The following is a 15,589-nucleotide window of genomic DNA, read 5'->3' on the forward strand; positions in this document are numbered from 1 at the left end:
ACACAGTTGTCGCTTAAGAACTCCGTCGAGAAAAAACTAAAATACAACAAAAACACCCCAGGGTGAAAGCCCACGTTGTGGTCAGGGACAATGCACGCAGTATGGCAAAAGCTACGATGGAGTTTGGTGTGGCGAGTCTGCCCTGCATGGCGCACACTTTGCAGCTTGCAGTAAACAGAGGTGCCCTGTCTCAACGCAGCAATTCAGAAGCTCTGGCTGACTGCAAGGCCACTTCAAGCACTCACCACTGGCTTGCAGCATATTTTTGTTACTCATACAAATATGTTAGAGCAGGGCAGATTGAGCCCAGTTTAGTTTATAATTTCGTGTTACATGCCCGTGGGCGTGTCCCACGGTGCGCTCAGCAGAGCATACAGCAGAAAGAGAGGTGGCAGGAGAGTGATTCGTAACAGTATTACCTGATTCTGATGACTTGCATTGATTGGAATCAGACAGTAGTACTGATAATGTCAGCATTTTATTCAGTGTAAGCCTGGGCCCCTGGAGAGGGGTTCCAGACTGAGGCCAAAGGGAAAAAACTCATCGCCATAGCACACATAAGCACGTGTGTAAGAGGCAAACATCAAAGTACATTAAAAGAGCAGAGCTGATGCAACCAGCCATTTCTACATACAGCTACAAAAACTAAATAAATAAATACATAAATAAATTTAATCAAAAAACATATTCGGGCTCCAGTACTCTGGAATGCCCTCCCGGTAAAAGTTCGAGATGCCACCTCAGTAGAAGCATTTAAGTCTCACCTTAAAACTCATTTGTATACTCTAGCCTTTAAATAGACTCCCTTTTTAGACCAGTTGATCTGCCGTTTCTTTTCTTTTTCTCCTATGTCCCACTCTCCCTTGTGGAGGGGGTCCGGTCCGATCCGGTGGCCATGTACTGCTCGCCTGTGTATCGGCTGGGGACATCTCTGCGCTGCTGATCCGCCTCTGCTTGGGATGTTTTCCTGCTGGCTCCGCTGTGAACGGGACTCTCTCTGCTGTGTTGGATCCGCTTTGGACTGGACTCTTACGACTGTGTTGGATCCATTATGGATTGAACTTTCACAGTATCATGTTAGACCCGCTCGACATCCATTGCTTTCCTCCTCTCCAAGGTTCTCATAGTCATCATTGTCACCGACGTCCCACTGGGTGTGAGTTTTCCTTGCCCTTATGTGGGCCTACCGAGGATGTGGTAGTGATTTGTGTTGTGGTTTGTGCAGCCCTTTGAGACACTAGTGATTTAGGGCTATATAAGTAAACATTGATTGATTGATTGATTGATATTCACTGTGGTGGCCTCTGCGGTGTTCCTTGCCATCGTCTGCTGGGGTGGGGGGTGGGGGGGGGGGGAGCATGGCCAGAGACAGGAGCAGACCCAACAAAGCAACCAATATATAATTTGTATTCATTATTTTATTTGCTTTCTTTTAATTGTATGCATCTGTAACACACATTAAATGTATTCTATACATAAATCTGCATTACCTTGCTTTTAACTCCTTGCTTTTTTTTTTTTTTCCTAGAACCAAGATATTCATTCGCCATCCAAGGACACTTTATGCCACTGAGGATGCTTTTGAAAAGTGCAAACATCAACTAGGTGAGGTCAAATCCGCTGTGTGACTCATATGCAGGCGTCACTGACTGAATGCTTCTTGACATTTCAGCAACAAGACTCCAGGCTAAATACAAAGGTTACAGGGCAAAGGGGGAGTTCAGAAAACAGAAGGAGGCTGGTAAACAAAAAAATCTGATTAAAGTGCCAAAGTATAAGTACATAATGGAAGGTTTTAAATGGCAGCCACAAAGATTGAGACTTGCTGGAGAGGAGTGCAGGCGAGGAAGGAGCGAGACAAGAGAGCCTGGGCTGTTAAAGTCATCAAACAGTAAGAAGATCAACTAGGAATAACACAAATCTCATCGAAGAGAATGTCCTTTGAACATTTTATTTCAGATTTATCAAGGGTTACATGACCAGAGGACAAGCGAAGGTAACGGATAACTCGGAGTATTTGGCCTTTGTGCGGCAGAACTACTTGAACAAGCTGAAAGCCAACCTGCCAAAGACGGTTTTGGATAAAACCACTTGGCTCGACGCACCGAGAGTGCTGACCGAGGTAGAGATAGCATCGATGCACAAACTGATCTCTTGTTGTTGTCAGTCAACCTCAGCTTGTGGTTATTCCCCTGCTCCAGACATCGGAAATACTACGTAAACTGCACTACAGGCTCATGGTGCGGAAATATGTCAGAGGGATCACACCCCATAAAAAAGCACAGGTAACACATACATCTCACATGGTAGAGGAAATGGCACTTTTTTTAAATGTTGCCCATCATTCACAATCCTTATGTAGGACAAGAACACACGTCTTTCCTTTTTCTGTGCATTCTATATCATGAAATACTGCAAGTATTTGAGATAGAACATTTGTAAGCGAATCAAGTCTTTTGAACGGCTTTTTCCAGTGAATAATGAGAACCGATTACCACTTTAAGATGTTTGTTTATGAACCGTTTTTTTTTGTATGCACATGCGGCTATAGGCAATTGCTTATGCTACTAGTAAATAAGTCACACTTAAAGGAAACATAGCAGCATTTGGATTAACTTTTTTTTTTTTTTTTTTTTAAATGTGTGTTTATATGTGTGTGTATGTGTGTTTATATGTATGTGTATAGATATTTGTATATATACATATAAATATATATGTATGTATGTGTGTGTAAATGTATGTGTATAGATGTATGTGTGTGTATATATATATATATATATATATATGTATGTATGTATGTATACCATGTATATACATTTATATACAGTGGGGCAAAAAAGTATTTAGTCAGCCACCGATTGTGCAAGTTCTCCCACTTAAAATGATGACAGAGGTCTGTAATTGTCATCATAGGTACACTTCAACTGTGAGAGACAGAATGTGAAAAAAAAATCCAGGAATTCAAATTGTAGGAATTTTAAAGAATTTTTTTGTAAATTGTGGTGGAAAATAAGTATTTGGTCAACCATTCAAAGCTCTCACTGATGGAAGGAGCTTTTGGCTCAAAATCTCACGATACATGGCCCCATTCATTCTTTCCTTAACACGGATCAATCGTCCTGTCCCCTTAAAAGAAAAACAGCCCCAAAGCATGATTTTTCCACCTCCATGCTTCACAGCAGGTGTGGTGTTCCTGGGATGCAACTAAGTATTTTTCTTCCTCCAAACACGATGAGTTGAGTTTATACCAAAATGGATACATGGATTATACAACAGAGGATTGGGAGAATGTCATGTGGTCAGATGAAACCAAAATAGAACTTTTTGTGACCATGTCGAAGTTTAGATACTGAACCCCAAGTTGTGCCTGATGTTGCATCATCGGTAGGTGAATGTGGTAATGGTCTCAAAGCGCTTTGTGTACTTTGAAGGTAGAACAGGGTAGAATCCATTTATTCCCGTTTTATTTATACTTTTTGTATCCATTAATGCATTATATTGTTAGTTGTCTTTTTTAAATGTATTAATGCTCTTGTACCACAGAGTTTTTTGGGTGAGGGGAAATTCAAACTTGTGATGTCATTGTCAAAGCATGGAAATATGGCTCTGCCGTATAGAATGTTTACAATGAAAACGCAACAACCTACCTAGTAACTAGTAGCTGGTTACTCGTTGGTGAGCAAGGCGATGTGTCACGCCAAAAAAGTGCTTCCTCAGTGTTAGCTCTTACAATAGCAATGTTGCTATAGCTTGGTTGATGTTAGGATGCTGGAAGGGAGCTTTGCGGCATGACACCAAGTTTGCAGAAACGAGAGGCACGCGGTGAGTAAAAGAACATTATTCAAATTTAACAAAAGGCGCTCTCACATGAAGAGAAATTAACAGAAAACTCACTCACAAAAGGAGTGTTGAAAAACAAAAGAAGGCGAGTGCACAAGTAAGTGCACAAGTGAGTGCCCAAAACACGGGACTTCTTTTGATATAATGAGACACTGGAGCCTGATTGGCAACCGGGTACAGGTGTGTCCCGGCTGCCAATCAGCCAGCAGGAGTGGAAGCCTGTTCTCAGCAGGAGGAAGTGAACACTACAAAATAAGGGCACAGGACAGGAACTTAAATACCACACACAGAAAAATAGCAAGCATTAGTCCAAAACAGTTGCCGGGATATAACAGTGGGTATGCAGGTCAGCCCCGCTGGCTTGTGGGTTAGTCTGGGAAGACAAAAGGCTAGGGGAGCACACCCTGAGAGAAATGCAAGTGCTGGGAGGCGCACCATAGGCAGTCCTCTGACAGACCGGAGCTCCGGTAGCCTCCTGCAGCTGTTGAGGAGGTGCCAGTCGTCCTGGGTTTCCCTTGCCACCGGATACAGCTCCCCACAGCGAAGAAGTGACGTTGTAGTCTGCGGGTCTCCTTCGTTGAAAAAGACCTCAACGGCGGAGTGGGCGGATGATGCCTGCATTGAAGCTACACAACGGTCACAAAGGCGTAGGAAGGCTGCAGCAAAGATGGGCCCCCAATTGTCATAATCTCCATGCCATTGGGCACTTCTCTTTGCCAAGGACAGTGTGGTGGCTGTCTGTGCACCAGTCTCCCCACTTTAAAAGATTTTAAACACAGGCGTTCTCCTGAAGGCAATCCCACCAACAGGAGGCCAATCATACCCGTTTCGAGTGATCGAAAGAAGAAGAAGAATGCAGGTTAGAGTGTTTTATTGGAAGAATAGATGCATACCTTTACCTTCATTGTTAGTTGCCCCTTGATAGTAGTTTTTATGATGTAGAACAGGGGTGGGCATTACGTCGATCGCGATCGACTGGTCGATCTCGGAGGGTGTGTCAGTCGATCTCAAGCCAGGCATTAAAATATATACATAAAAATGAGCAATCATCAATCATACCAAGACTTCACTTTCGTCAGTTGTTTGACATTCTCGGCACCCGAGGATCTTGTGAGATGACGCTGGCTGCTGCGAGCTCATATTTAAGAAAAAAATCACTAACAGGGCGGACGCAGAGAAACAGATTTTATTTCTAGAGACTCCGTACCTACTGTCAAAACTCTAAAAACCGACTGCACAGTTCCTGTCTTCACCATAAAAGACCTGTTTCATCCTGCCTGTGCTAACAAAATAAGAGTCTCAGAAAGCTAGCGTGCACAAGCTAGCAAGCTACGGAATTTGATGCCAATGTATTTCTCCCCCGCTCTCAGCGACCGCTTTCTCACTTGCTTGCCCACCCGCACACTCACTGACATCACTCACCTGCTGCCAGACATTAAAGGGCCACACACATATGCTACTCTCATAACAAAGTGTTTAAAAACGAGTATGCAAGTTGGACAAATGAGATGCCAAATCCAACCACTTTCATGTGGTATTGGACAGAAAGGAGGACTTTTTTTTTCCTCCATTTGAAAATGCGGACGTTATCAGCACCACTGTCTAATTCCAATCAATGCAAGTCATCAGAATCAAATACACCAACTTATATTCTTGTCTTCATGAAAGAAAGGAATCTATGTGTGTTAAACATGCTTGTATTATCATTAAACACCATTAACTTGTTAACAAAAATGTCTCTTTCATAAATAAATAAATATAAATTACAAATACGAATGAGGTAGATCTCCTCGACTTGGTCAATTGAAAAGAAGCTCACCTGCAGAAAAAGTGTGAGCGCCCCTGATGTAGAATGTACAGAAAAGGGAAACACGGATTTTCTTGTGATGAGGAGCACAATTTAAAAGTTCCCTTTGAAATGCAACTTATTTTACCTTTTTTCTTTTTTATCCAACTTAATGCATTTTTGGTCCTCCTTTCAGTTTGAAATGAAGTTCATCGCCAGCTCGATGTTCAAGGGGAAAAAAGAGAGCTACCCACAAAGTGTTGCCCTGCCTTTTGCAGACACCAGGATCAGTGAGTCATTTACAATAACAATAACAATCCTTAACAAGTGACCACTACTTAGAAAAAATGACAGTACAGTACAACATGTTGGTAAACGATCTTTTCGTGTTTAAAATCTCGCCCTTCTGTAGCATCCTTATGGAGCACACAAGGCTGGAAGTCTTAGTTTATACTAATATTTTTGGAAATCAGCATGGTTTTACAGCCAGTGCAAACCTGACACCTTTCACATCTTAATAGTCACATTTGATCCATTTTAAATATGTTTCATACTGTTTGTCCCACAATAGTGTATTTGAAATTACATAGCCACAATTTAACCTTGATGCCGGAATTTAGGTAGTTTAAACATGCGTTTAGTGATCATACAGCGACCATATGTGTGTATGTTGCTTTAATGCTAAATGGACGTCCAATTAGCGTACATTACCCAAAAATTGCCATATACACTGCAACTCTGCACCTGTCCAACACAAAAGACGCCATATACAACAATGAGATAGGGACTTAAATGTTAGCTAGGTGAGCTACAATGCTAACGTAACAGTCACATTTTACCAGCAACATCATACTGGATTAGCCAATTAGCTGAAAAACAACAAAATGACATCACTTACAGCCCTCATGTCTGTAGCTGACTGATGGATATTTGGCAGATCTCTAGCCTTTAATCAAGATGTGTAGCAGTTTTTTTGTTTTTGTTTTTCACAAAATTAATTTAACTTTAATTGCACTGTATTATTGAATGGAACCAACAAAGAAAAATCGTTCTAACAGAAACCACTAAAAGGGTGGGGCGGGTCAATTGGGACTAAATTAAAGATATAAATACAACTTTAAACAATTACTTAGTGTCATTAATGAATTATAATTGCAATTAAAAACATACATGTTATTTAATTTGTCAATTTATTTAATATAAAAGGACATTTTAATTGTTTGATTAATTATTCAATCATTTAATCTTTGGTTTTATTATTTCACAAATTATTTAATGATTTAGTTCAAGGGTGTCCAAACTTTTGGACATGGGGGCTGCATTGGGCTAAACAAGTGAAACTAATTATATATATATATATATATATATATATATATATATATATATATATATATATATATATATATATATATATATATATATATCCGCGACCCCGAAAGGGAATAAGCGGTAGAAAATGGATGGATGGATGGATATATATATATATATATATATATATATATATATATATATATATATATATATATATATATAAATATGTATATATGTATGTATACACATATATATACACATATATAAATACATATATACATATATGTATATATTTACATACATATACACGTATATATGTATATGTACATATATATACACATGTGTATATATACGTATATATGTTTATATATTCGTGTATATATATACATGTATATATACATATATATATACGTATATATATGTATGTATACATACATACACGTATATATAGGTATGTGTATACGTATATATATTTATATACACGTACATATATATATGTCTATCTGTATTTCCATCCATCCATCCATTTTCTACCGCTTATTCCCTTTCGGGGTCACGGGGGGCGCTGGCGCCTATCTCAGCTACTATCTGTGTTTATGTAAGTATATACACATATAGATATATGAATATATACGTACACATTAATGTAGATACAATATATGCATTTATACACTTCTGAAGTTAGTGTAGTGTTTTTTTTTTAATTATCTGTTCCAATTCTGTGTGTTGTCTTATTCTGAGTGTGTGTGCTCAAGTTTACACAGCTGTTTTTACAGGTAAACATCGCAATGATTATTTCACCACTTTTTTTTTTAATCTTATTTTGAGATTTAATGATTTATTTAAAAAATTTATTAACCTGTGTGGCATTTAATGAAAATATTTTGTCACACGGGATAATAAAATGTATTTAATAAATAGATATAAATACAACTTTAAACAATTACTTAGTGTCATTAATGAATTATAATTGCAATTAAAAACATACATGTTATTTAATGTGTCAATTTATTTAATATAAAAGGACATTTTAATTGTTTGATTAATTATTCAATCATTTAATCTTTGGTTTTATTATTTCACAAATTATTTAATGATTTAGTTCAAGGGTGTCCAAACTTTTGGACATGGGGGCTGCATTGGGCTAAACAAGTGAAACTAATTATATATATATATATATATATATATATATATATTTATATATATATATATATATATATATATACATATATATATATGTATATAAACATATATATATATACATATATATGTATGTATACATACATACACGTATATATAGGTACATATATATGTATATATATTTATATATATGTATATATATATGTCTATCTGTATTTATGTAAGTATATACACATATAGATATATGAATATATATGTACACATTAATGTAGATACAATATATGCATTTATACACTTCTGAAGTTAGTGTAGTGTTTTGTTTTTTATTATCTGTTCCAATTCTGTGTGTTGTCTTATTCTGAGTGTGTGTGCTCAAGTTTACACAGCTGTTTTTACAGGTAAACATCGCAATGATTATTTCACCACTTTTTTTTTTTTTTATCTTATTTTGAGATTTAATGACTTATTTAAAAAATGTATTAACCTGTGTGGCATTTAATGAAAATATTTTGTCACACGGGATAATAAAATGTATTTAATAAATCATTAAATAATTCAATAAAATGTGAATAATAATTAAACCATAAAAAAAGATAAAACAATAACATCAATATTTCATTATATTATTGAGTATTGAATTAAATATTTACGTCATGAAATGAGATGAATAATTGTGCATTAAAAAAAACAATTTCTTATATAGTTGAATATACTTTTACATTAAATAAATTAACGCATTTAATGAATAAAAGTCTAATTATGATAAAGTAATGAGACTTTGAAGTAATAATTTAAAGATGTATTTATTTAATGTTGGACCATTTGACTCTCCATAAATAAGGTGGTAGTACATATTCTTAAAAAACTACGAGTAAAGAAATGCAGGCCTCATGCTAATCAACGCCTTTTCCAAATAAATACATAGTTTGTAATTGACTAAATTCATCCCCATCCCCTATTTCAAAACTATGTTTTTTCCCCCTCCTTAGGCGACCAAGACATAAACCCGAGAATCCTGCAGATGATTGGCAACGAGCAAATCAAGGTAGATTTCTGTGTATTCTGCATCACCTGAGGTCGACCTGGCTGGGTCACATGGTGTGTTTCCTCAGTACGGCGTCCCGGTGGTCAAATACCACAGGAATGGTTTTAAACCGCGACCCCGGCAGCTCATCCTCACTAAGTCGGCTGCTTATATGATCGAGGAGGGGAAGATCAAACAGAGAGTGTTGTTTACCAATCTTAAAGGTCAGGCTGTATCTAGCGCCATCACGTCACATACAGTACGTATACTTTAACTGTACTCAGTGTTCTCTCATTTTAGGGATTTCAGTCAGTAACCTGACAGACAGCATTGTTGTGTTGCACGTCACATGCGAGGACCCCAAACAAAAGGTACACAGACCTCTTTATTAGGTACACACTCATTATGGCTTGAACAGTTTGGTTTTAGACGTTGATCAAATATATGATATAGTCGTGGTCAAAAGTTTACATAGACTTGTAAAGAACATAATGTCATGGCTGTCTTGAGTTTCCAATCATTTCTACAACTCTTATTTTTTTTTGATAGTGATTGGAGCACATACTTGTTTGTCAACAAAAAATATTAATGAATTTATTATGAGTCTACTGAAAATTTTACCAAATCTGCTGGGTCAAAAGTATACATACATGCTCCAGAAGTGACACCTTAAAGGCCTACTGAAATTAGATTTTATTTAAACGGGGATAGCAGGTCCATTCTATGTGTCAGACTTGATCATTTAGATGGATAGATGGATAGATAGCACTTTATTGATTCCTTCAGAAGAGTTCCCTCAGGAAAATTTAAATTACAGCAGCAGTGTACAGAGTTGAGATCAATTTAAGAAAGTAAAAAGTAAATAATAGGGGATTAAATGGAAACAAAATAGAGAAATGTTACAATAAAAATAAAAATAAAAAGCAACAATGGGAATAACAATATAACAGTAAAATAAAAATACAACAAGAGAAACTAGGCAGTAGTGACCATGTTATGAAAATTGCATCGCACTGTTATTGTTTTGCATCATCCAGAGAGGAGTTGTACAGTCTAATAGCGTGTGGGACAAAGGAGTTTTTGAGTCTATTAGTCCTGCACTTGGGATGCAGCAGTCTAGCACTGAACAGGCTCCTCTGGCTACTGATAACGCTATGCAGAGGGTGACTGGCATCATCCAGGATGCTCACTAGTTTGTCCACAGTCCTCTTTTCTGCCACCGTCACCAGTGAGTCCAGTTTCATTCCGATTGTGGAACCGTCCCGCCTAATCAGTTTCTAGTTTCTCCAGTCTGGAGCTGTCCTTCTTGGATGTACTACCCCCCCCCTACATCGATGATAAAGTTTGCAACTTTTGGTCGCTAATAAAAAAGCCTTGCCTTTACCGGAAGTAGCAGACGATGTACGCGTGACGTCTCGGGCTGTAGAGCTCCTCACATCCTCACATTGTTTACAATCATAGCAGCTAAAGGTATTCGGACCGAGAAAGCAACAATTTTCCCATTAATTTGAGCGAGGATGAAAGATTCGTGGATGAGGAAATTTAGAGTGAAGGACTAGAAAAAAAGTAAAAAAAAAAAAAAAAAAGGCGATTGCAGTGAGAGCGATTCAGATATTAAACACATTTACTATGATAATTCTGGAAAATCCCTTATCCGCCTATTGTGTTGCTAGTGTTTTAGTGAGGTTAAATAGTACCTGAAAGTCGGAGGGGTGTGGCCACGGGTGTGTTGATGCCAGAGTCTCTGAGGGAAGTCAGCAGCTGCAGCAGGACGGAAGCTCTGCTGATGTCTCCGGTAAGAGGCGACTTATTACCACAATTTTCTCACCGAAAACTGCCGGTTGACATGTAGTCGGGATCCATGTTCGCTTGACCGCTCTAATCCATAGTAAAACTTCATCTTCGGGAATTTTAAACAAGGAAACACCGGCTGTGTTTTTGTGGCTAAAGGCTAAAGCTTCCCAACTCCATCTTTCTACTTTGACTTCTCCATTATTAATTGAACAAATTGCAAAAGATTCAGCAACACAGATGTCCAGAATACTGTGTAATTATACCGTTAAAGCAGACTACTTATAGCTTGGATCGGGCTGGAAAATAATGTCCGCAACAACCGGTGACGTCAAACGCACGCATCATCATATGAGTCGTCTTACCGCAACGTTTTCAAAACGACACTTCGTGGGAAATTTAAAATTGTAATTTAGTAAACTAAAAAGGCCGTATTGGCATGTGTTGCAATGTTAATATTTCATCTTATATGTTCCTGGTCCTTTCAGAGGGATCTTGTTCTGCAGTGCAATCACCTGATTGAGATGGTGACCAAACTCAGCATCATTGCAAACAAACAGAGCGCGGTCAAGGTGGTCCAGGGCAGGTGCGTCACAAATGTAACGACCAGGGGAAAAAAAAAATACAAATAAGATCGCCGAAATGTTTGCAGCGTCAAAATAGAAATCCATGCTGAGAAGGAGAACACGGTGGACTTCAGCACGGGCCAGGAGCCGATGGTGTTCAAGGCCAAGAACGGACACCTCATGGTGGTGCGCGCCTCCCTGTTGTCATGGTAACCTTGCAACGCTTTATACATTCTCAGACACGTTTTGTGACCCCAGGTCGCCACTCGGGCTCGGCCGAGGTAACATGAGGGGTTGAGGAGACACTCAAGAAGCCCCTGCATATTTCATCACGAGACCCCAAAGCGGAGGATGTGAGCACACTGCAGCACTTTACAATCAGTCCATTTGTCTCTTATTCAGCGACAACAACAGATAAATAAACACATAAAGCCCCTATTAAGATAATAATGCTCTTTTTGAAATGACACTGATGTCCGAGGGATATTCTTATGGTTGTAGTTTAAGTAGGAATGTGATTCTACAACTCACAATTCGATTAAGAATCCATTCAAATTGGTTCCCGCGATGTTATTTGGTATAAAATGTATCTTAAAACCTGACATATGATATATAACTTGGGTGTCCAATTCACATCTTTCATCATTTCAATAAGCAACCTGGCCGTGCAAGGTGTTAACATTTCAAATGTAACTACCCATGGCTCTAACAGTTAGCAATAGGTTGCTGTTGGTGACCATGATTTTTTCTTCCTTGGCACAAGCAAAGGATTTACCTATATGACCCAATCCAAACAACCTTTCCTAGTCATAGTGCAGAAAAAAATATTTAACCAGCGCAAAGGGTCAACACACATGGTCGCACATAACACAACCGGCTCACTGAACTTTGTAGATATAATAAAAAAAAAAAAAATCACCTTAGAAAATGTGAAATTACACCCATTTAAAAATGCTCAACACTCTCCTCACTTATCCATGTTTGACTTTTAGCTGGTTGATATTACTGATTTATTAAAAAGCTTTGAAGAGGTTGTCAGGGTAGTAAACAAGGTAGGAGTTGAACTTTCACATACTCTTAATATTCATTTATAGTGATTAATTATATGCCCAATATAGTACTATAATATGTAAACAAACATCCACACATATATATGTATATATATACATATATATATTAGGGCAGTCCAAAAGTTTGTACACCCCCGTTTATGCGTATGATGTGCAGCGAGATGATTTGAGACATTTTTTAAATCAATTCTTGAAAACCAAGCACAAAGATGGCCTTCGAATGCCTTTTCAAAAACGAATGGCATTTTTTATTTTTTCATTAATTGATTATAACAATCTTTAATTTTTTTAATCTATTCTTGAAACCTAAGCACAAAGATGTCCTAAAAAATATATTGGCAAAAAATAAACAAAACAAAACGCATTTACAAATTGATCAAGTGTTTTGATTATAAATATACTGCAATTTGGATGTGAATCCAAATATTTTCCAAGACCCTTGATGTACAACTTTTAATAAACAAATACTTTTTTTTTTTTTCAAAACAGGTTACAAAAGCTCCTCTTGGTTGTTGATGTACAACGTATATGTACAGCACGGGGCCTATTTTAAAAATGTATTATCTAAAAAATATATAATTTTATATATACATTGATATATGTAAAGATACATTTTATGTATAATGCACTTTTCATTTGACATCAAATCTCAAAGTGCTACATATTTTATTTTCAATCAATCAATGTTTACTTATATAGCCCTAAATCACTAGTGTCTCAAAGGGCTGCACAAACCACAACACAAACCACTACGACATCCTCGGTAGACCCACATAAGGGCAAGGAAAACTCACACCCAGTGGGACGTCGGTGACAATGATGACTATGAGAACCTTGGAGAGGAGGAAAGCAATGGATGTCGAGCGGGTCTAACATGATACTGTGAAAGTTCAATCCATAATGGATCCACACAGTCGCGAGAGTCCAGTCCAAAGCGGATCCGACACAGCAGCGAGAGTCCCGTTCACAGCGGAGCCAGCAGGAAAACATCCCAATCGGAGGCGGATCAGCAGCGCAGAGATGTCCCCAGCCGATACACAGGCAAGCAGTACATGGCCACCGGATCGGACCGGACCCCCTCCACAATGGAGAGTGGGACAAAGGAGAAAAAAGAAAAGAAACGGCAGATCAACTGGTCTAAAAAGGGAGTCTATTTAAAGGCTAGAGTATACAAATGAGTTTTAAGGTGAGACTTAAATGCTTCTACTGTGGTGGCATCTCGAACTTTTACCGGGAGGGCATTCCTGAGTACTGGAGCCCGAAATGAAAATGCTCTATAGCCCGCAGACTTTTTTTGGGCTTTGGGAATCACTAATAAGCCGGAGTCCTCTGAACGCAGATTTCTTGCCGGGACATATGGTACAATACAATCGGCAAGATAGGATGGAGCTAGACCGTGTAGTCCTTTATACGTAAGTAGTAAAACCTTAAAGTCACATCTTAAGTGCACAGGAAGCCAGTGCAGGTGAGCCAGTACAGGCGTAATATGATCAAACTTTCTTGTTCTTGTCAAAAGTCTAGCAGCCGCATTTTGTACCAACTGTAATCTTTTAATGCTAGACATGGGGAGACCCGAAAATAATACTTTACAGTAATCGAGGCGAGACGTAACAAACGCATGGATAATGATCTCAGCGTCTTTAGTGGACAAAATGGAGCGAATTTTAGCGATATTACGGAGATGAAAGAAGGCCGTTTTAGTAACGCTTTTAATGTGTGACTCAAAGGAGAGAGTTGGGTCGAAGATAACACCCAGATTCTTTACCGTGTCGCCTTGTTTAATTGTTTGGTTGTCAAATGTTAAAGTTGTATTATTAAATAGAGGTCGGCGTCTAGCAGGACCAATAATCAGCATTTCCGTTTTTTTGGCGTTGAGTTGCAAAAAGTTAGCGGACATCCATTGTTTAATTTCATTAAGACACGCCTCCAGCTGACTACAATCCGGCGTTTTGGTCAGCTTTAGGGGCATGTAGAGTTGGGTGTCATCAGCATAACAGTGAAAGCTAATACCGTATTTGTGTATGATGTCACCTAGCGGCAGCATGTAGATGCTGAAGAGTGCAGGGCCAAGGACCGAACCCTGGGGAACTCCACACGTTACCTTAACGTAGTCCGAGGTCACATTGTTATGGGAGACGCACTGCATCCTATCAGTAAGATAAGAGTTAAACCAAGACAAGGCTAAGTCTGACATACCAATTCGTGTTTTGATACGTTCCAATAAAATATTATGATCGACGGTATCGAAAGCAGCGCTAAAATCGAGGAGCAGCAACATAGATGACGCATCAGAATCCATCGTTAGCAATAGATCATTAGTCATTTTTGCGAGGGCTGTCTCAGTAGAGTGATTTGCCCTGAAACCGGATTGAAAGGTTTCACATAGATTGTTAGACGCTAAGTGTTCATTTAACTGCTCCGCAACAATTTTTTCGAGGATTTTTGAAATAAATGGAAGGTGAGACACCGGTCGGTAGTTTACCATGAGGTCAGGATCGAGGTTAGGATCTTTTAAGAAGAGGATGAATAACCGCTTTTTTGAATGCTAGGGGAACAGTGCCCGAGGAGAGTGATAAGTTTATAATATTTAGCACTGATGGACCTAATAATACAAAGAGCTCCTTGATCAGTTTCCCAGGAAGAGGGTCAAGTAAACATGTTTGTTTGTTTTATTCCATTTACACGTTGTAACAATTCCTCTAATGTTATTTCCTTAAAACGAGAGAAACTATTTTGGAAGGGCAATATCCGCCGTATATACAGTCGTGTCAGTGTTAATAGAACCCCGTTGTAGCTGAGACGTCTTTAATCTCCTTTCTAATGACTTCAATTTTCTTACTAAAGAATTGCATAAAGTCATCAGCTGAGTGGGTGGAGCTACTGGAGGGGGTCCCTTGTTGGGTTAGCGATGCTACCGTACTAAACAAAAATTTGGGATCGTTTTTATTACGGTGGATGAGATTTGAGTAATATTTAGCTTTAGCTAAGGTAAGCATGCGTTTACAAGTTATTAAACTATCACTCCATGCTTGATGGTGCACCTCAAGTTTAGTCGTGCGCC

General features: G+C 38.4%; 1 protein-coding gene across 1 annotated transcript in view; it reads left to right on the forward strand.

Annotated features, from left to right (window-relative positions):
* Positions 1-12,414, forward strand: part of myo1ha (myosin IHa) — a 41,240-nt gene extending 28,826 nt beyond the window's left edge. The window contains exons 21-32 of the mRNA XM_061906501.1: positions 1,529-1,605; positions 1,673-1,741; positions 1,807-1,891; positions 1,960-2,122; positions 2,202-2,285; positions 5,823-5,916; positions 9,067-9,122; positions 9,190-9,325; positions 9,402-9,472; positions 11,381-11,478; positions 11,545-11,644; positions 11,717-12,414. Of these exons, the coding sequence (XP_061762485.1) occupies positions 1,529-1,605; positions 1,673-1,741; positions 1,807-1,891; positions 1,960-2,122; positions 2,202-2,285; positions 5,823-5,916; positions 9,067-9,122; positions 9,190-9,325; positions 9,402-9,472; positions 11,381-11,478; positions 11,545-11,644; positions 11,717-11,743 (1,060 nt within the window). The 3' untranslated portion in view covers positions 11,744-12,414. The remainder of the gene's footprint in view (positions 1-1,528; positions 1,606-1,672; positions 1,742-1,806; positions 1,892-1,959; positions 2,123-2,201; positions 2,286-5,822; positions 5,917-9,066; positions 9,123-9,189; positions 9,326-9,401; positions 9,473-11,380; positions 11,479-11,544; positions 11,645-11,716) is intronic.
* Positions 12,415-15,589: the final 3,175 nt, after the last annotated feature.

This window comes from Nerophis ophidion, linkage group LG07 (assembly GCF_033978795.1).
Source record: "Nerophis ophidion isolate RoL-2023_Sa linkage group LG07, RoL_Noph_v1.0, whole genome shotgun sequence".
Taxonomy (NCBI): domain Eukaryota; kingdom Metazoa; phylum Chordata; class Actinopteri; order Syngnathiformes; family Syngnathidae; genus Nerophis; species Nerophis ophidion.